The sequence below is a fragment of the Pyrgilauda ruficollis genome, unplaced genomic scaffold, assembly GCF_017590135.1.
Source record: "Pyrgilauda ruficollis isolate IOZ18807 unplaced genomic scaffold, ASM1759013v1 scaffold55, whole genome shotgun sequence".
NCBI classification, from domain to species: domain Eukaryota; kingdom Metazoa; phylum Chordata; class Aves; order Passeriformes; family Passeridae; genus Pyrgilauda; species Pyrgilauda ruficollis.
In genome coordinates this window covers 3,397,282-3,418,876 of record NW_024527155.1, presented here as the reverse complement: position 1 = coordinate 3,418,876, position 21,595 = coordinate 3,397,282, and the positions used below count along the sequence as shown (strand labels likewise).

The following is a 21,595-nucleotide window of genomic DNA, read 5'->3' as shown; positions in this document are numbered from 1 at the left end:
GATTCATAAAGCCCTCCTTTTCTAGAGCCTTTTCCTAGGAGGAAGCATGTACTGAAAGAGGAGAACTCAATGTGCTCTTCTAGGGTTCCCTGGTTTTTTTTTTTTTTTTTTTTTTTTTTTTTTTTTTTTTTTTTTTTTTTTTTTTTTTTTTTTTTTAATTCAAATGGTGTTCACACATGCTCTTAAGTCACCACTGGCCAAGTGGAGTGGAATCCATGGTTTGGTCATGGTTAAACCTTTCCAGAAGCAAATGCAGGCTTCCCCTGTTCCTTTAAGGATATCATACCTGTATGAGCTCTGCCAGGTATTTAGTCTGAGTATTTTTCTGGAAATATCATGAGACTTTCCACTCAGGGTCTATCTGTATCTATTGATACAGGTAGAAATAGGGTGTTGATAGCAAAAGAAAGTTTATGCTAGAAAACCCTGTAAAAAAAATCAGCATTTCATGTATCAGTTAGTCGGGCCAGTTGTAACTCTGCTTTAGGTGTTTGATGATTGACTGCAGGCTGGATGCTGCAGTTTGATTTTATTCAGACCCAACCCCAAGGGCAGCAGGAGGATTTTGTGTGGTTCCTGTCCAGCTCTGATGTTCTGTGGTCACAGAGTTGGCTGTGGGCACCCCCCAACAGGAGCACCCCGTGCTGGCATCCATCACTCAGCAGCCATTGCCTTTATCTGCTCTCTTCAGAGCACCTCCAGACCCAGAGCCTAGTTGGACATTCTGTCTCACAGCGTAGCACAGCCAGAAATAGAACACACAAGCAGATTAAGCCCAAAATAATGATAAGACTTTTTTTGCATTGAAGACCTGAATGAGTGGGAGAATGTGCCATGGTGCTTTTTACATTTGGCCTGTTCTTTGTTGAGGTTGTTGTAAATCTTCTGTTACAACAGAAGAATTGACTCCCATCTGAAGCAGCAGTGAGTTTGGAAGCTAGGGAAACAGCAAAACTGGAAAAAAATTCAACTCTTTTGTTTGCAAAACTAGAGGAAGGAAATTTGCTAAGCAAATACATGGATGCTTTTTGCATATGATTTGGTTAGAAGGAGGCTTGTAAAATACATGCTCACTAGAGTCGTGTCAAACCCTGCAAAATGTTAAAGCATGTACTGTAGGAGTTCTCAAAATCCTTTTCCTTTCTTCACCTCCTGAGGTCCAGCCTAAGGTTTTGTGTCTCTTTGGATGTTTAACAATTACAGACCTGCAGAACAGCCTACAGGCTTTTGAAATGCTATCAAACCCATACTTTGAACTATATCCGTATGTTATATTTTTTTTTTTGGTTGTTTAGAAACTGTGCTTTTAGGTCTCTATCTTGATACAATTTTTGAGTCTTGACAATTTTTTCACTTCCTCTATTTGTGCCAAGCAAAGTGCTGTGACTAGCTGCAAGCCACTGTCACTAAGCTGTGTGTGAGCCTAGAACTCATCCTAAAGATATTTAGTTAACCTAATAGCTGCATTTTAAAGATTTTTTATTTTGTTGGTACCAATATGAGTGAGCACAAATTCAGTGTTTAATGTGAAAAGGCTAGCAAAGCATTCATATATAGCTGGAAATACTTCCTGTCATTAACAGAGAAATGACTGTACTTTGCAGTAATACAGTAGTTTTGGACAAGAATAGTATCAGTTTGTGGCGGTTCATGTCCTCACAGTCTCTTTAGAAGCCTTGTTATCCTCAAATAAGGAAAATTATTTTTAATTGGTCTTACTAATGGAAGTATTTGTTCATTGCTTAGACCACTGAGACCAGGACAAACTTCCTATCTGTTTTTGATCTCACTGGTTTTCAAAAAAAAAAAAAAAAAGTGACATAGTTTGTTCCTTTATGTTCTCTGAGTCAGTGTTGCTTCCTTAGGCTCCCATATTGCTCTGGGTCTGGGGAGTCAGGTGAAGAAATGCCAAGGGTTGTAAATTTGAGAGGTGCTGTTTTCAAATTTGGAAGAGGGGAGGGTTGAAGCTTCTAGAAATCCTCAAAAAGCTCTATTTTATTTAAGGGTGAAAGATGAGTTGGATTGTAGTGGGATGTTGTTGAGTTTGTAGTGAAGGCTCAGAGTATTATTTCAGTTTTTGCTCAGAAAGGTTCATAAATATCAAAATTCAGAAGAAGGAAGATTTTTCTGTATATTATAGCTTATTGACAGAACTAACTCAGAAATATTGCAATTATTAGAAAACTGTTCCCTTAGTTATCCCTTTGTTCTGTGAATGGTGGCTTTTCTGTCTTAGGTATTTTGAACAAGTGGAGATGAACATAACACCTGTAGGCATTAGTTACTTTTAGTGCACTCTTTTGTTAAGTGGATTTTGGGGTTTGGGTTTTGTTTTTCTTTTAAAAATATGAATATTTTAATGATTTTAACTTGTTTAATTTTTTGTCCTTGTCTTGTCCTGTTGATATGCTCTTGGGGTTTACTGTCCATTTCTCCTACTGTGCACTATGGGAGAGAGACTGCTTTTCTTCTCAATCTATCCACATTAAGGCATCTGAATGCATGAATAGGTACCAATATTATTTTTTCCCTGTTGTGTGTATGGTGTACCTGTGAGCATGTGCTGTGTTCTAGGCTTTTTAGTATGCTGTAGCCATCCTAATAGCTTTGGCTTTAAAAAAAATCCCAAACCCAAAAGGCCTACTAGCTTCTCTCTGCCAGCAGGGACAGCTACAGGATGCTGGCACAAAGTGGCTTTCTTGCATTTAAAACACACTACTAATAAATAACTGAAATAAGTTTGAATTTTCCCTTAACCAGTGTTATATATGGTGAACTTCAGGATATAGTGTTTGTTGATAACCACACACTATCTCCACTATCCCTTCTGAAGCTGGGCATGTTTGTGGCTGTGAGAGCTTCAATCTCTCAAGAGAGAGTGGTGCAGCACAGTTTGCATTTTGATACTGTTTTCACCTGCAGTGCTTGCAGCTGTGTTCAAAGAGAAACCTAAAACACAAGTGGGTTATGTTGATCAGGGCGTACAGGTCAATTAAACCAGCTGTTAAATCAATTTCTTGGTGTGGTATGCAGTCTCTGCAGATAGTTCCCTAAAAGTCTGGGTTTTTAAAGCAAGTATAAAACCAGTGAATGGTTGGGTCCTACTGCATCATCTGCAGTGGGACATGCATAGTCTGCTTTGCTGCAGGAATTGATTCACTTCTGAATTTTAACACCTTCTGTGGGATCAACCTGCTCTGTGGAGGGACTCTGTAGTCATAAGGTCTCACATCAAAGTCACCATTTTCCCTTATATCTGGAGCTGCCAGGTTTTGGTCTCTTCATACACTGGATGGTAACTGTAAATTATAATGAATTAATGCTTCTAAATCATATTTGCGTTGAGCATTCTCGTGTTCTGAAAATGGAGAAAAAAAAGAGAACCCCCAATAACAACAAAGAAAAACCAAAGAACTCAGCGAGGCAAACATGAATAAAGTCCTTTGATTTCTAAATATGTGATTGATCAGAGCTGTTGTTTAATATGTGTAAGTCCTGTTTTCCTGTGTTCAGGTGGTCAACTAATGGTGGGAATTGAGAAGAAACCACCTTGTATTCCCTTTTTGGCCAATGCTGTTGGGAAGTGGAGACTCTTCTGAGCAGGAGAGAGTCTTGACTTCTTTATGTAACCTTTTCCTTCTCTTCCTTCTCCTCCTCCTCCTTTTTCTAGCTGGCTGTTCTACTTCAGTCTCCAGTTTTCAAAACAAGCTCAGCCTTCCTTGCTTGAGGCACAGAAGGGAAAGGCCACGTTTCACACATTCAGGGGAACAGCCTGCCATGGGAAGGGAGGAAATTTTGCACAGAACTTACTTAAAAGCACTGTAATAGCAAGCACATATTTTGCTCTTTGGAGTTGTTGATACAAGTCTCTGAGGTCATGGTAATTTGGGAAATTCTGGGTAAACAACTGAAGTTAGAATGTTTAGGAAGGGCTGCACTGGATTAAATAGCCTGGGTTTTCTCAAAACTTTTATTTCTGAAGCCGTCTATGATTGCCTCTACAATGATTTTTTAAAAATTTGATTTAGGCTAACAATGGGGAGAGGATTTCATCAATATAAAAAGACCAATAATTTAGGCAGGATTTACAGAATACATTTACCCTTTAAAAACAGAAGTAGCCAAATTAAAATTTTGGTATAATGATTTTTCTTTTTAAAAAACCCCATGTCATCAGTATTTAATGCTATTAGTTTTTGAGTGTGATAGCAGGCTTAGTTTTATAAAAATAAGTTTAAATTACTTATTTTAATATTATTATTTTAATATCATTACAAGAGCTTTCAAGCAGAATATACTGTATTCAGTTTTTTTGGAAAGTAAGGAGAGGAATCTCTTCCTGCTAAACTGAAGCGTTTAGATGATTTGGTAATATTTATACTGTTGCTAATACAAATATGGATGAGATTTGATTAAATTCAACTAGCCTAGAGTTAGCAAGGTATTCCATATTGAATCAATTTGAATATTGAATATATTTGTGGAGAAATTGCCCAGTACCTTTGGTTTGCAGTGGAATTTCATGGTGTATTTTAGTGTGCAGAGATAATTGTCAGTATTTGATGTGCTGTGATAATTCCATCAGTATTACTAACTTTTATCAGTACGTCTTGTGACTTTGCAGCTAATACATGTTCAAGTTCAAGTGCATGCTTTAACCAAAAGATGTTAACATGCATTATAAACAATTCTTGAATTAGCAGTTTAATTGCTTAAAAGGTAAGATTTTTGGCTGTGTTTTGTTTGAATAAATTTCTTTATTAAATGAGCTGGGAAGATTGACTTGCTGATGCACATCTCATTGAGAATTCCTTAAATTTGTTCAGTATAGGAATTTCTTCAAATTGATTAGTATAGTATTTGTGGCAAATGAAATGTATCAATTAAAAGAAAAAGCTGAAATTTCCCACTGTGAAAATCAGAAGCTCTGGATTTTCAGCTTCTAGAAAGAGGCAGAAGAATTTCAGTAAAACTTGGTGTGCCTTTTGAGTTTACTGCCTTTACAGCCCATTGTGGCAGCGTGATAATTCACCCCAAACTCAATAAGCAGTCCAGGAAAAGTTGTTTTAAAGTTAATTTTTGGGTGGAAACGGTGAAAGAGCTGTCTGACTTTTATTTCTTCTTTTTTCTTCCAGGCTGTTCACACAGGTATGAGGGCATATATTTATAACAAGAATTCTGTCATTGGCTCTCAGGCAGAGCACACAGGGATGAGGACGTACTACTTCAGTGCTGACACCCAGGAGGATATGAACGCCTGGATCCGGGCTATGAACCAGGCTGCTCTCATGCAGACACGCTCCTCACTGAAGAGGCAAGTTCTACTCAAAAGCTTTAAAAAAAAAAATTAATATCTTACATGAAAAAACGCTTACTATCTTACAAAAATTTAATATCTTAAATATATCGCACCCATGGTGGTATCTGACACTGCTGTTTGTAGATATGTACATAAAACTCTTTCATATTTTAAAGAAAGAATTCTTTTAAATTATTTTTAATTTATTTCCTTTATTTTTAATTTAATTTCTCTTTAATTATTTTTAATTCTGTTGCAAAATAGTTAACTGGTATTAATTAAGAAAACCTGGTGTTCAGTATTTGAGTATGCATGCAAGTTTTGTGCCCACATCTAGTGACCAGGATTAATTTCTCTATATATAATATTTTAGGGAATTTCAGGTAAAAAGTTCCAGTTTCTGTGGGCAGATTCATACACCTGCCACAGCCAGTTGGCAGCCTTTGGGAGAGAGAAGTAGAAGAGAAAGAACAGAAGTTTATTGAGTTGTTTCAAATGAGTGTTTAGAACTAGGATTGAAGTGCTGTTAAAGGGAAATAAGAGTGCTAAAAACTGGTAAATCGTAAGTGCATAATGGATTAATGGACATCAACTAATTTATGCAGGTATGAAACTGATAACGAATAAACTCAGCTGTGCCAAAATGTGCTTCCAGATTTTTTCATTTTCTGTAAATTGATGTAGCCTTATTGATGTTTTGGCTTTGGAATGTGATTGTTTCCCTACTCCTCCACGTGAAGGAATACACTGCTCTGTGAGACAGCCCTGCTTTGGCCACTGTGAGGATTGAAATGTTGTGGTGCAGTTTCTCTGAGTGTCTCACACTCATTTCTTCTGGCCACTCAAATATAAGCAAGGGATCAGCACCTCTTCCAGAGCTTTACATTCTATATGATATTGTGTTAAGACTTTGTAGATTTAATTTAAGTTTCAAGAAACAACCTGGTACCTTTATCTTCTTTGTAAGGACGGGAATAATTGAAAGAAAAATTGGGGAAGTCTGGCACATTAGAAGTATTCATCTAATGTCTTTGCTCCTAAGTAGACTATTCTTTTCTAATTAGACTGAAATGAAAACAATTTCATCATGGCATTTTTTACTTTATGAATTTACTTTTCGTAAAGCTTTAAAGAAGCTGAACTTAGTTTCAGAGATGGGGTGCTACTCTGACATCAGTGAGAACCCATTACATTGTGTGAGCACAAAAGTTGTTGAGAAGCTTATTGTTATAAGGAGATGAAGAAAATTGCAAATGAAGTATGTTGCATGTCAAAAACAACATGAAACTTTCAGAATCCTCAGATATTTTATAGTGTGTTCAACTTGAATATTATTGAATATTATTACTGGTATTATTTTGACAATAAGGTAAATAAGTAAACTAGTGTGCACTGCAGCATGGAGCATTTTTTTCTTCAGGAGTAGCTCCCCAATAGAATTTCCCTGGGCAGTAGTACTGCCTTAAATGTAGATACTGATCTGTCCTCTTGGCCAGAAGTGACTAGTCCCTGAGGCATCTACAAAGATCTGAAAAATTTTTTGGTTTTTCGGCTTCCTAGGATGGGAAGATTTTTTTTATTTACAGCTTTTTTGTACATAATGTAATGCCGAACACTTCTCTCATACAATACTAATATTATTAGTCATTTTTACAGATGTGTGTAAGTAATTTCCGCTTCCTTGACAGCGCGATAAAGGTAACTTTTGTCTGACTGGGAGAGCAACTGAGTTTTGCTGAGCATATTTATTGTAACATGTAAAATTTATCAGTCTGCAGACAGTGATTTTGTGGTTATCCATTGTAAAAGAGCAACACGACCACACCAACTTTCCACAATTAAACAGTGCACATTACTGACACCCATTTTGTTTTCAGGGAAACTGAAAAAGTGGATCAGCAAGCTGTTCCCCAGGTCAATCATGTGGATGCCTGCAAAGAGTGTGTGAAGGCAGAGATTACAGACACAAAAGAAAGTTACCAGAAATCAGCTGAAATGCTTGGATACGATAAGCGTGAAGAGATAAGAAGAGAAAAGGAGGAGGAGGAGCGTTACATCCACAGAAGAGAAACTCTGGAAACCAAAAAGGGAAAGGCTAAGCACGCATTGACAGAAGCTGATTCATTATTTCCAGACTTGAGGAATGCATCGTGGTCCCAAGTAGCTCAGCCTCAGCCAGCTGAGAAGAATGGAACACTTCCTAGTTCATTAAGTATGAGTGCTGGCCTGGTGGAGCAGAATGGTACTGGCTCATATAAAAGAGGGTTTGTTCCCAGAACAAATCCAGATAAGCAGTTTCAAAGGAAAAGTAACATGGCTCAAGTGGAGCACTGGGTAAAAGTCCAGAAAGGAGACACAAAAAGGTTAGTAATAGGCCCGTCTTTAACTAGATGGCCAAGTGGCATTTTCTTAAATTAAGGGAAAACGTGTGAAGGAAAATGTAAGAAGACTTACTTTTTCCTTCAGTGCAGAATGGTATTTTTCAGAGATTTATCTCCTGGGAAAGCCAATATGGGATTGGCTAATCAAATCTCTTTCATGTTGTCGCAGTGTTGCAAACAGAATAAGTGACATTAGCATGCCATTTTATTTTCCTTCTTTTAATCACTGCGGATGCTTAAAACTTCTTAAAATTTGCTTAAATTTGGAAGAGCCAGAAAGTGAAGTGCAACCCCCAGTTACCTCTTATTCATAAACAATTACACAATATAAGTTACAGGTAATTGTTGTTCACTTCAAAAAGTAAAGAATGCTCATTACTTTCCTTCTTTCTTCTATTCCTGTTCCAAACGTCCTTTCACTCCTCTATATCAGTTCACTGCACTCAGAGTCACAGTGTGTGTATCACTTACTGAAAGTCTCCACATATTCATTTAGTTAATGAAGACATCCTAGGATGGTCTCTGGGATTCTCTTTTCCATTTTCAGTCCCTAATGGTACATTAATAGCACCAAGAGGTGAAATGCAGACTGGAATGCCTTTGTAGTTTGAAAATCTCATAATTGTTTTGCTTTCAAAGTCAGATTAAGTACCAGTTGGAGAAATGAAGTGATGAATATGTGTGTCTGTTCAGAATGTCACCTTGTGTCAAGTGGTAGGAAAAACAGTTGGGCTTGATGCTACTTGTGAGGATTTTTAAAATATGCTTATTCTACTGAATTAGTGTTTTATAAATCTGCTCAAATCTAATTATAGTATAAACAAACAAGAGACATTGGCATGTGGTTTTTAGGATGGAGAAAACATTTTGTGAATTTTAAAAATTCTTTCTAAAGCTAATGTTGGTCAATTCGGAGCCAGTAAGACATTTAAGTCTTTCTAATTTTGTGTGGAAGTCCATTCTTCTGCTCTTTTATTTTTGTGATTACCCTTGAAGAAGCTTTTGTACTTTTTCATATTATTTAATATTCTTTTAGACTGCTAGAGTCAATTAACTTCCATCTTTTTTGCTTGGATATGAACCAGGACTTCCCAAAAGAATATGAGTTCAATGAAAAAAAGTAGTTGGTGAGTTAGTTCTTATTGCACACATTGATTTGCCTGAAATAATACAGAAACTGATTGAAGGAATGAGCTAATGCTTGAAAAGCTTCTGTTGATGTTTTTTTCATCAGAAGTCCTGGCAGTGACAGGATTGACTGATAGCTAAATAAGTATGGTTTTCTTCCAAATTACTCTTCCCAGTAAATTGACTTTAGGGGCGTGTATCAGGTGCAGTGTTAAGACAGTGTTGTTGCAGGTGACAGGCTTTGTTCTAGAAGAAACCAGCTTCCTCAGCTGGAGCTGCTAAGTATTCAGTGAAAATAAAGACAGATATATATATGTGTATGTCTATGTGTAGCTATTTCTAGATATAGCTCTATATCTGCATATACATATCTCTAAAAATGTCTATTTTGGCTCAGTTGACCTTGTTTTCTTTGCCATTATAATCTCTGCACTCAGAATAAATTGCGTGTTACCTTCCCTAAGATTAACAGAGTCATCTTTTAAATGGCACCTTCTCTGAGCCTGCTGAGGTTGCTGCAGTGTTGTTAAAGGATGGATAGAAGTGGAATGTTACTTGTCAAATATCTTCCTGGTTGCACGGTGTAGAAATTTAAGCTAGAGATGGTAATTTGATTGACATTCTGTTTTGATTTTACTAAGTAGTAGTAGACCACTTAATTTGTTAAAGCTCCATGTTGATGGATATTCCAGCTGAAATGTCACAAATAGAGAACCTCTGAGGATTCAGAAAGCTGGATAATTCTTGAACACAGAATGAGTACAGTTTTTATTTGTTTCCTGGCTCAGGTGTGTACAGATGCAGTGCCTGCCAGCAAGTTGATTATGACAAGAAAGAACTCTTTCAGCTAAAGGGTTCACACAAATACTGAAGTTGTTCATATGACTGCTTGTAGGGATGGCACCTTTTATATAGATCTTCAGACCTTTCAAATAGATGGTTTACTTCCCTTTTTAATGAAGCACTCCCACTGCTGAGTTGTAAATGTTAGCTGTCACTTTGGAGATCCACCTCTCTTAGTGACCTCTCAGCTGCACTCCAGTGACATCCAGGCTAGCCATCTAATCCCTCTCTGTTCTCAGCAGATGGGAATATCTGCTTTGGTAAGATTCATGTCAGCCTTTCAGAGAGATCTCAAGAACTGGAAGAAAGTTTGAAAGGAGGCTTTCAGGAGTTTTAGTAATTAAAACTTTTGGGTTTTAGTAACTAAAGGTCAAGGTCGGGACCATCAAATAGCAGCTTTTCAGAAATTGTTAGGTTTTGATTTGGTTCCAGTGCCTGTATAAACTTAGTGCATAATTATGAAGAATTTGCTATTTCTAACACTTTACTTGCATTTTAGAAATATATAAATCCAATTAAGCTTAATATTTCCTCACTAGATGCAGTCATGTTGAGATACTTCCTTCCTTGCAAATGGTGTTATAACCTTTCTTGTTATGCAGAACTTTCTGTTCCTTCCTGATTTGCTTAAGGAAAAAAACATTACTTGTCTTTGTTAGCTTCTGTGCCTTCCCATGAATGGCCACAGTGTTTCTAATAATAGTACTTGTTGTCTTTTGAACATCTATCTTCTCTTCTTACAATATCTTCTGTGTGATTGCTTCCCACTGCAGACCCTGAAGGTTTTCATGGCCAATGGTCATACAGTATGACATCAGGCCATTTATGCACTCTTTAATGTCTGTCTTCTTTTTTATGTCCTTTATGCCTCAGCATTCAAATGAGGGAGATTCTCAAGAACAGCTTCTTTTGCTCACTTCTGCTCTTAACGTCCAAGAAAGCAATAGTCCATTGTGGACTAATTTGAGCCATTTGGGACATGGTTCTTTACCTAGAAGTTCGTGTGGCATCTCACAGCCTATTTTTATATGATGCAGATTATCTCTAAGCATCTCAAACCTTGTGTGGTAGAGGTGCCACCAGCTTAAAGCCTGTCATCTCAGCTTGAGCTTTTTCCCTACTTCAGATACTGAGAAAACATAGTGTGTGCCTATATGTAGGCAGTTGCCTCCGAAGTTCAGCTCTGAATGTGACTTTCCCTGTGCAATGTTATCCACATTCAACTTTGTTCTCTTTTTATAGCAGGTTGAAGTATTCCATGAAACTGGCTCATATCAGCTGTTCCATGTACTGCTTTTAAAATAACAGTTTTTAGTTCTTCTCAGAAAAACTCATCCTTTTCTAGAAGGAAGGCATGATGCCCCTTGCCCCCAACAAAACTCATGTTGTCTTTGTTTTCAGGTTCATTTTGCTCCTAAAGCTGCCAGCCCTGGTGGCTTCATTGACTGCCATCAATTCCAGCTGGTCTCAATATTCTGCCTTTTAATGTCCAGTTAGAAAATAATCACACACAGGTGGTTTGCAACATCTGATAGTTTGCTTATGCCTTCATGAGGTCTCCACAAAATTGGGGTATAGGAGTGGTCACGTCTCCCTTCCCTGTTTTTCCACAGAGAAATCACCAAAGGAATCTGTTTTAGCTTCATGCCTGACTCAGATGCCCTTTTGAAGCATTATCTGCTTCCAGCATTCTTGGTTCTTATTGCTGTCTAGAGGAAATACATTTCTACCAACTTTCTACCACATATTTTCCTGTGGAAAAAATTGGCAGCCAAGTACAGGACATTAAAAGTGCACATAATGCAATGAATTAAAGAATTAAAAGAGGATCCACGACCGCTGTATGCTGATCTTTGTGTTGCCTGTATTCGTACTATCTCCCTGCCTTAACCTTCATTCAGAAATTCGAGGTAACATCAAGATTTTGTGGTATGAGGGATCAGAGCCTTTACAGGTTTGTAACCCTCCAGGCAGTGCAGGGCAGTTATTCTACTTGCTGGCATGAGGAATTTTGTATCCTCTTGAGAGTATCCATATTTCAAGGCAGTCCAACTGTCAAATCCTGCAACTAAAAAGGGTTGGTTGCATCTACTGAGCAACAGTTGCTGGTAGCAATTCTTTCCTCCTTGATCAAGTTATTCTTGGATGCTGAACAAAGGTGTTCTTTTCCATCCTGGCCTTTTCGTGTGGAATTCCTGCATTTTCCAAACCATGAGGTCTCTCTCTCACACAGAGTGGAACTTGTTGAGTGAAGTGATGAAAACATGCTTGGAGTTGCTTTGTTTATGTGGTTTTGTGCTGGGTTGGTTTTTTTAATTTTGGGGGGTTTTTTTGTTGATGCTTTGTAGCAAGCCTGGCAGAATGGTTTTCTCTTTGGAGATTCTGAATCAATGGGCAAATGACTGCAAGTACAAAACTCGCAGATATTTGACTGAAGAATCAGAAATTAGACAGGCAGGCTCTTATGCATGAGGCTACTGAAAGATTCTGTCTTCAAAGCAGGAGAGGGAGCTAACTAGACTTAGTGAAAACTTTTACCAATTCTGTCTTAACACTACCTACTAAAATATCTGGTTTTTACAGCTTAAGTGTTTTATGGGTGCAGTATTAAAGCCAGGACATAATAGTTCTTTTTATATTCTAATTTGTCAATGACCTTTGTTGTAAAAAGTCTCATGTTGCTCGAATCAGTAGAACCAGTAGCATTAGGTGGAAATAAATCATACAGACCTGCGGACTTTGAGCAGTTTCTTACCATTTTCTTTCTTTTTGCTTCATTCATATGAACAAAAACTATCTGAGATGTTCTGGGATTGGTGAGATTTCTTCTTGCTTTTAAAGATATTTATATTGAACATGCGTTTGTTTTCGTAAACTGCACCACCTAGTGGTGAGCACGCTTTCTGTGAAAAGGAGTATTTTAAATTTACAGACTCACTTGATAAACATGACGATAATCCCGTTCTTCATGTTCTTGACTTTCTTTTTTCTTTGAGTATGTAATGCTGCCGTTCCTTAAGTTTGTTTCTAGTAGTTCATCCTAGGTTAAACACTAAATTAAAATCCTGTATTTATACAGTGTAGTATTTGTGTGCAGGATAGATGTCATTAATATTGCTTTGTTAATATTGCTGTAAATTCTGTTAAAATGTCTGTTACATGTCTTGTAGCTCCTCTGCTTATGTCATTAGAGGTGTTTTTTATTAGTCACACCCACTCATCAGTGTGTGCTAAAATTTTCTTCCCTTTTTTTTTTACAGCCTCACTTCTGATCAGACTCTTACACGTCAGGGTCCCAATCCTCCTTTTCCTGAAAACTATCACACTTTGCCAAAGAATACCAGGCAGCCTTCAGGGAGCTCACCACCACCAAACCGCAATTTGCCGAGTGACTACAAATATGCACAAGATCGTGTCAGCCACTTGAAGATGTCCCAGGAGGAGAGGAAAGCAAATAAGGATGGAACTGTTTGGCAGCTGTATGAGTGGCAGCAGAGACAGCAGTTCAAGCATGGCAGCCCCACGGCCCCCCTTTATGTAGGTTCTTCAGACTTCATTGATCGTGCTAAGTCAAAAAGCTCATTAGATGTTCCGCGATCGATATCTGTTCCGCCCTCTCCATCTGATATTCCTCCACCTGGACCTCCAAAAAACTTTCTCCCACGGAGACCACATACTCCTGCAGAAAGGCTCACGGTTAAACCAACTGATGAGAGACAGACTGTGGATGTTCCTCTTGCTGGATCTCCCAGGAAGATTCGGAATCGTGCTGTAAAGGTTGGTGTCCGTTTAACTGATTACCGACCATTCTGCATGTGGTGTCACACATGGGGGGTTTACTTAGGTGTGGTTCATTGCATCCTTCCTCGTGTAGGAAAGATCATGTAAGTTGTAAAAGCTAATACAAGGAATAATTTTCTCCTCAAGCTCTTGCCATTCTTATCAGATTTATTAACTTTTGTTGGTTGGGAAAGGAAAATCAGTGGCACATCACATAGGTGTGGAATACTTCTAATAAAAAACAGGAAGGCATATCTTACATGTGTGAAATATACAGATGGTAGTTTTTTTAATGTAGAGAGTATGAAGGCAAGAATATAAAACTCAGCAGGATGGAATCTTTCTTGATTATTTATTTTTTGCTTGTAGCTTTGTGTTTCAAAGCAGTGCCTGCTTTCTCTATATGTTTTGCTGTTGTAGTTAGTCATACAGCTGATTCTGGTTTTAGTTATGGCAAAGCCAATATTATTATTATTATTACATATATTAATACATATATTAATATTTTAGGTCCATTGCAGAGCCTTTAACATTAGGCTAGCCAAATTCAAGTCGTGTTGGTCTGAAGCTTCAACTTTCTGAATAGTTTCAGTATGGGATTGTTTTGTAGGGACTTTTGTACCCTTTTATCCAGAGGTGACAGAGGTTTCCCTATTCAGTACTCTAAATGCTCTCCTTGCTTAAGGAATTTGGGGAAATTTGTGTTGAATCAATGGAGGATTGACTTGTCGTGGTAGATCTGGAATAATTGATATTGCTATTATTCACTTAATTCTTTGACCTCAGCCATGGACTCTGATAAGAAAAGTATTTGCAAAGAGAGAGACTTGTAAATCCAGATACCCAGTGTGGATCATGGACCATGACTTTAGGCTTCAGCTCATGCACAGTTTAGATTTTTTTCCTAGTGTATATGTGGTGTAGCTGTTGTATGTCTTTCAGCATTTATAGATTTATCATATTCTGTCAGAGGGTGAAATAGTCTAGTGATTTGCAGAACTGGAAACTAATATTTGTAACTCCTGATTATATTGTACCACACAGTGGTTTCTCCACATGTAAGTTGAAGGACCATTACATCTTTAAAAAGGCATGTACAACAGTCTTTTCTTTTCCTGTGCCGTGGAACTGCAGAAATTTTAAGCTCTTTTTATGGCATCTTGGCTTTACTAATATTGGGAAACACAGTTCCTCATCATGAAAACTTCTCTGTGGAACTTCTGTGAAAGTTTGTAGAGAAAAATGCTCATGTTTTTTTATGTAAGCTCACAGTGTCATTCTACATTTAAATGTGTCTGCATAAATCCATGATACTCCATTCTCCCTGTACCGCTTTATTAAATTCCAACCAGTTGCACTAAAAAAAACAAAAAAACAAGGCAGGCGAGGCAAATTCAGTGAAGTTCAGAGACAGGAATAAAAATAACCGAGACATTTAGTCTGCCTTGAAGAACCCATAGAACTTTGGCTTTAAGAGAAAGATGGAAGAATGAGTGTGCAATAGGCTTTCTTATGGTAAGCAGAAAGGGGCAGATCAAGGATGGTTATTAAAAAAACCCCTTGGTATTGATGGAAGCCATTGCCACAAGGTGTCAGTCATGTCAGTAGCTTTGTGTTCCCTGGCTAAAAGAGCATTCATGGTTGTTACTATGTGCAGTACAAGCCTGCTGTGGGAAGGCTTCATCCAACCAAACCTTTTTCTGGGAGATGTTGGGGGGGGGGGGGGTAACTTCATGAACTTTTTAAAAATTTGCTGGAAGCTACCTTGTGCATTCTGCTGAAGCATCTCATGCTGCCACAATCCACTGCTCTGCCCAGCATCACAGGTGCTGAATTTGTGTTTGTTCATTCATAAATTTTTAATCATCAAAGGATTGGTCTGCTCAGTGAGTGTTACCTTGATCTAAGCACGTCACGAATTCCAATAGAAAATCTGTGGCAGAGCTGCAGACTGAATTTGCCATGGAATGCAGCACAGCTGGCACTTGACACAGTCCTTACCCTGTGGCTGTGGCTTCTTGCAGAGCTCCACGCACCTGGATCGCCGCTCCATGCCTGCCATGGGCTACATGACACACACGGTGAGCGCGCCCAGCTTGCACGGCAAGTCGGTAAGTGCAGAGCACGGCTCCTCTTGGGTCCTCCCACTAGAGCAGCCAGGTTTTAAAATCCATAGTCTTTAATCGTAACTCTATTAGTTGAAGCATAAATAACTCGAATGAGAACTTAATCTTAACCCAGTAAAGCCTATAGGACTTTTGCCTTTATCTGCAGCGTGAGCAGGGGTGAGCTTTCTGTTATTACAGGACTCAAGTTTTATTGTGTTTGTTTGACCAAATGCAGAGTTAATTAAATAATTGCTTAATCATGTCAAGTAACTGCTTTCTGGGCACTGAGGTGAAAAATGTAATTACAGTTCCTCTCCCTGAAGACTGCTAATTTCCTCTTTACAATGTGTCTAAATACCTGCAGCCTGAAGAGCTAACATTGCTTCTCATTCGATTAAGGAGACATCAGGCTAAGTTGGCTAGTATAAGAAATTACACAATCGCTCAGTTACTGCAGCACTTGCCAACTAATTCCACCTATCAGGTCAGCTGCTGCGTGGCTCATCTGTGACATTTTGTGACTCTGCAAATGCTTCATTATGGCATGCTTGGGTCTGTGCTTCCTTGCCCATTCTTTGGTATTCTACAGTGCCCAGGTTGTTTGCGTTTTTTCTTTGCTTACTGTATTTGCTATAAAAGATGAGCATTTTTAAGTTACAGGGCGCCAGTGCATCTGTTTCAAAGTGCCTACTTCCTTTTTATACTGTGTATTTATACTATTTCTGAAAATGCTGCATCTTCAGAAATGTGGGTTAAAATACTGTATAAGTTCATTCTAAAGCAAAACCATGTCTTTGTGCTGCTTTCATGGTGGGGTTGGCTCCCTGTGCCACGTGCTGCATCACCTGCAAATTGAAATGCATCAGCCAGTCTGTACATTCATATGAGCTTGTAACTGTGTCAGTTCTGCAGGTGAACTTTGGTTCATAAAAGCTCAGGAGTGTCTTGGATCATCTGTGGTGCTCGTGATTGCACAGGTGTTATGAAACTTGTAAATGTGAAATCAAACAGAAATGTACTCACAGAGCTCTCCGGTTCGTATTAGAGCATCAAAAAATGGAGCCACCTGGGAATAAAATCTGGTGACTCTTCTTGGAATTGGTGAAGGCTTTGGCCCAAAACCAAAGTGATTTTTTTGAATTGAAAAAGTTTCATTTCCCGAGTACCTCACCTACAGAACAATTGCACTAAGATGGGTGTTAATAACAGGGATTTCGCCAAAAATGGGCAGACTTTCTGGTCAAGTCCCCAGCCAGTCTTACAAGCTGATCTGACAAGAATTGTAAGTGAACACCTCTAAAGAAATGCAAGTGTGATCTATTGATTTTATGGCATAAAGGGTTTTTCTTTTCTTTTTCTAACTACACATTCTCATTGGCTCAAAACTTGAGAAAAGGTATAGTTGTGTTTTTCTTTTATTCTGAAGTTAATTGCACCCAGGATATGAAATGCTGACAAAATAGCAGTTAAAATTCTAGGAAGTTCTGGGCATTTTGGCTAACTACAAGTAGCACATTTGCAACAGTTAAACTTTATTTTGTATTGCAAATATCCCCTTTCAAGAGGGGAGAAATAACTTTGTTATGACTTCTGTGCATGTTTTCCTTGAAGGGACTGTAATAAAGATGTTGCTAGATGAGTGTAACTATAAAATTAAGCTGATAGCAATTACAGGTGAGGCAATGAAAAATAAGAATCAACTTGAATGCTGTTACTTAAAAGACAAAATGGATTGTCTAATCATATAAGTGAGATCTTCTTCAGAATCTTATTCCCAACACTTATTTCATAGTTTCCCTAAGTAAAGGAATTAATATCTTAAAATGCATATGAATTGTGATGAAAAGCATTCTAGTGATATATTATATGATGTCTTCTAGTTCTGACATTCAGTCACACCACTGTAACTTTTTCAGTGGAGGGCTAGTCAGTGGAAATTGATCTTGGAAAAAATAGTTTTGGACATGTATTTTTTCAGGTAATTCTGTGTCCTATTAGGGGTGGAAACAAAAATCTAGGTGTTTGGAGCAGGGGGTAATGAGGCAGTAATACTCTTGGGTAGTATTTTGCCCATTTTTTAGCTGTAAATACCAAGATGCTGGTGGAGCAAATGTGGTTTTTTTATGTGCTCCTACTGTGTTATTTTGGTCTCTCTTCCATGTTTTCTTGTATATAGCAAATTCAACTATTCTGAAATGGTTCCAAACATTCAAATATATTGCACTGTTTTTTCCCTATGTACCTGCCTGAAGGCGGATGACACTTACATCCAGTTGAAAAAGGATCTGGAGTATTTGGATCTAAAGGTAAGATTTTAGATAAGTCTACTTCTTTTTTTTTTTTTTTTTTTTCAACACAGTTGTCTTTTTTGTATCATGTTTGTACCTGAAAATTTTAAAATACCTTTCTAGTCTGAGATGGAAACTGTCTTTTGCCTGTGTTGTGCTTAGAATATTGAGTATCTGCTTAGTAGTGAAAACTACTACTTTCAATTAAAGTGAAAACTCAGAAAATATGGTTGCTTTAGTTTTTAAGAACAATTTGTGTTACTGGTACTGAGATGGATGATATATGGGGTATAGGGAAATCAGATAACAAACAGATGGAAAATATTTCTCTGCTGTAGCATTAGTAGCAATATGAAGTCAACACCTCTGAGTTAAAACTTGTGTTCTTTTAATCTAGCTTTTCCCCTTTAAATCTTCTTAGACTGACTTTTCCATTATTTGTATAATGTGCCATATGTTCTTGTGGAAATGTGATTAATTAGCACTGTCATTGTTTTCATGTTATTACGGTTAAAAGATTTCAAATGCACCCATTCATCCATCCATCGGTAGAGAGAATCTGATCAAGTAATGTTAGGAGGTAGTTCTTTTAAAAAAAGAATTAAATATGACACTGAGGGTCCTATCATCTGTCTAAATGATTTCTGTGTCTGGTACACTTGATGGTTGGCAATTTGAAAGCAAATCTAGAGTTCTTAATATCAGGTTTTGAAGGAAAAAAAAAAACCAGTAGAAAGATATAATTGTAAGCAAATCTAGAGTTCTTAATATCAGGTTTTGAAGGAAAAAAAATCCAGTAGAAAGATATAATTGCTCTGCTTAGCAAAGTAGTTTGCCACTTTCTGTGGGATGTAGGATGCCTCGCCATGTATAAATCACGTGATGTTCCTGAAAGTCAAGGTGAAGGGAACTTTGACACCTTGTTGTCTGTCTGTGTTGCATGTACAGAGCTCACTGATGCCATGGGGTGTTGCCTGTGAGCTGATTGCACCTGTGGCGATGTGTATTTCAATTCTATCTGATCTTTGAATTCCTGAATATATGACCAAATATATAAATGGAAAATATTGCTATAGAACCATATATGTATTTAGCATATAATACAGGTGACATGTGTGTAGTCTGAATGATCAAATATGTAAACTGTTGGAATCATTAATATAGAAATTTAAAATTGGTTGGACACATGTCATTTTAAGCCTTGTCCTTTTTATTTATGGCTTTGCCAAATGTGACTGCAGCCCAAGCCATCAGGTCAATTTTACAACAAAATACAATTTAAAAAGTCCTACTAGGTGAGAAATTATTAATAATCTGAATTTTTTTTCATTATAAAACACAATTTTCACAGTTGAAGTCACCACAGGTCAAGCTTCTGAAAATGTGATATACTTAGCAAAATTCTTGGGGGAAGGGGGAGAGGAGTTTCTTAACTTTTTGGTGGATTCTGTCCAGATTAATTTGTTGCAGTCTGGAGCACGAGGAGATATTTGGTCTCTTAGAGCTCCCCTTGTGCCTTCCTACTACCTGTAGCACCTAACAAAAGCAGCCAGAAAGAGAAATGTACGGGGGCGCCTGGTACTTCTGTGTAAAGAAGCTTAATGCCAGCTGGTTCCCTTTTGAAAAACTTGACACTCAAAATGTCAAATGTATTTCCAAAGGAATGAAATGTAAATTTTCAAAATGGGCATTTCTTAATCACCTTCTTTCAGTCATGGTCCAGAAATGTAAAATTTCAAGTCGGGTTGCTGGGAGATTAAGGAGCTCATGTGAAACTGGAGAAGGTGTCCCTGTATTGGTTACGTTTGTGCTGTGCCACTAAATGTAGCAATGCTTTGATTTGTGATACAAGGAAAAAGAAGAGTACGCTGCATGAAAGGAAGCAAATGATACAGATTTTAGTAACAGCAAATTCCCAGGTCATGTATGTAATCTTCCATTTAAGACACTTAAAAAAAGCCAATTAGTTTCAGTATCTCTTTTGACTACACTGGGCTTTGAATTAGGCCCACCCTGATTAAACAACTCCAATTAGGACATTTTGGAATTGGAGTTCTACTTTTTTCTTTTCACTAAATCCATTATTTCTGCATAGATCTTGCTTAGAGGTTTCAAAATAGAACTTTTCAGTGTGGAATTGTGACTGAGCAATTAACTGCAGAGTGCTTAGGTGTGCCCTGGGAGTGTGTGATCGCTGCTGCTCGCGGAGTTTTGAGTTGTGAGGTTTGGGGGTTTAAATCTTGACGTCTGTAACAAGCTATGACTAAACTTTTGTTTGAAACAGATAGAAAATAATGGACCTCTGATCAACATGATTTACAAAGTGCTAAAGAACTCAGCACAAGGGTTACTATCCAGTATACATGTAAGACTGCTTGCATTGAAATGTGCTCATCCCATCGCTTTTTCAAGTAGCAGTCAGTGTTCTGGCTTTTACAGGTGTCTTTTGGTGCACAGTAGTGCTTTCTGTAAGATTTTATTTTTAATTCCCTTTTTTTTCCCCCTCTTTTGGAGTCTGTATGCAAAATTATGGCTGACCCCTCAGTGTTTGGTTTCATTTTATCATGTTTTGAAAATGAATGTGTCAAGTAGTGACTCCTGTGTGGAATTTGGAAAATGTGAAAGCATGCTTAATCCTCATTATGTTGTCATGTTCACTGCTTGATAGTTGACAAATTCCTTACAGTTCTGATTATGTAATTTAAAGTATCCCCAAATTCTGTAGGCTTGTTTTTGTGTTAATTCCATTGCTTTGAAAAAGGCTTTTTCATTGTCTTAGCTTGCAGGTAATTAAATATGCAGAATTATTACTTTTGATATGCTGGTATTTTATGTTTATATTTAATTAATTGTTAAAATTATCTATAGGATTTAGCATTTAAATAATTTCATTCATAATTTTGAAAGACAATTTTTTCTTCTATATAGTATGTAATTGTTGAAAAAAAAATTGAAAAGTTCTAGAAGCAATAAATACTATTGATTTTGGTGGTGCAGAAGTACTATTTCACCACTCAAAAGTACATGAGAAGTCTTTAAATGGAGCCTACCACTGGAGGAGAGAAGATATGATGATATTTACCTCACTGTGGGTAAAATTTAATTACTTTTAAAAAGCTAACATGATGCTGTATGTGACTCTGAGGTTAATAAGTAAAATATGTAGCTTCAAGTCTGGAGATTGCCAGTTGGTAAAAAAACCCTGCCTGTTTATACCCCTCTTACCTCACTAAAAAAAGCAAACAACTTCAGCTTTTGTATCAAAATCTCTCCTGCTTTATTACTGAAGACAATATTGAGCTGAATTTTTCTTCATAGACTTTTGCCTGTATATGAAAAAGCATATGCTGTATATGAATACTACTAATCACCAAGTGGTCCTGTGGTAAGATAATATTTGCTCTAATGAATCTTTAAAAGTGTTCCAAAGAGGTGATATTAAATAATTAGATTTTAAGGCTTTTAAGAAATGTATTATTATGAGCTTTATTTTATTGCTCTTTTCTTTGCCTCATTTATTCACAAAGAGGGTCCCGTGTAGGCAGTGGAAATAAACATTTCTACAGATACAGACATGCCTTAATTCTTAATGTTTATGTGAAGGTTGGAAGTACAATTGAGTATTGTTTTGGACTGATTCTAAAACTGTGTTATGTGAGAAGATAATCTCACCAGAAACAGAATATGAAACCAGTGATTTATGGAATGAGAGATTTGGTACCTGGCAGCCACATCAAAATAGATTAATTACATTTAATTCCACTATAG

General features: G+C 37.4%; 1 protein-coding gene across 1 annotated transcript in view; it reads left to right on the top strand.

Annotated features, from left to right (window-relative positions):
• Positions 1-21,595, top strand: part of PLEKHA7 (pleckstrin homology domain containing A7) — a 111,927-nt gene that overhangs the window by 71,602 nt on the left and 18,730 nt on the right. Inside the window, exons 7-11 of the mRNA XM_041481109.1 lie at positions 5,196-5,314; positions 7,177-7,662; positions 12,912-13,428; positions 15,456-15,542; positions 17,792-17,845. Coding sequence (XP_041337043.1) covers positions 5,196-5,314; positions 7,177-7,662; positions 12,912-13,428; positions 15,456-15,542; positions 17,792-17,845 — 1,263 coding nt within the window. The remainder of the gene's footprint in view (positions 1-5,195; positions 5,315-7,176; positions 7,663-12,911; positions 13,429-15,455; positions 15,543-17,791; positions 17,846-21,595) is intronic.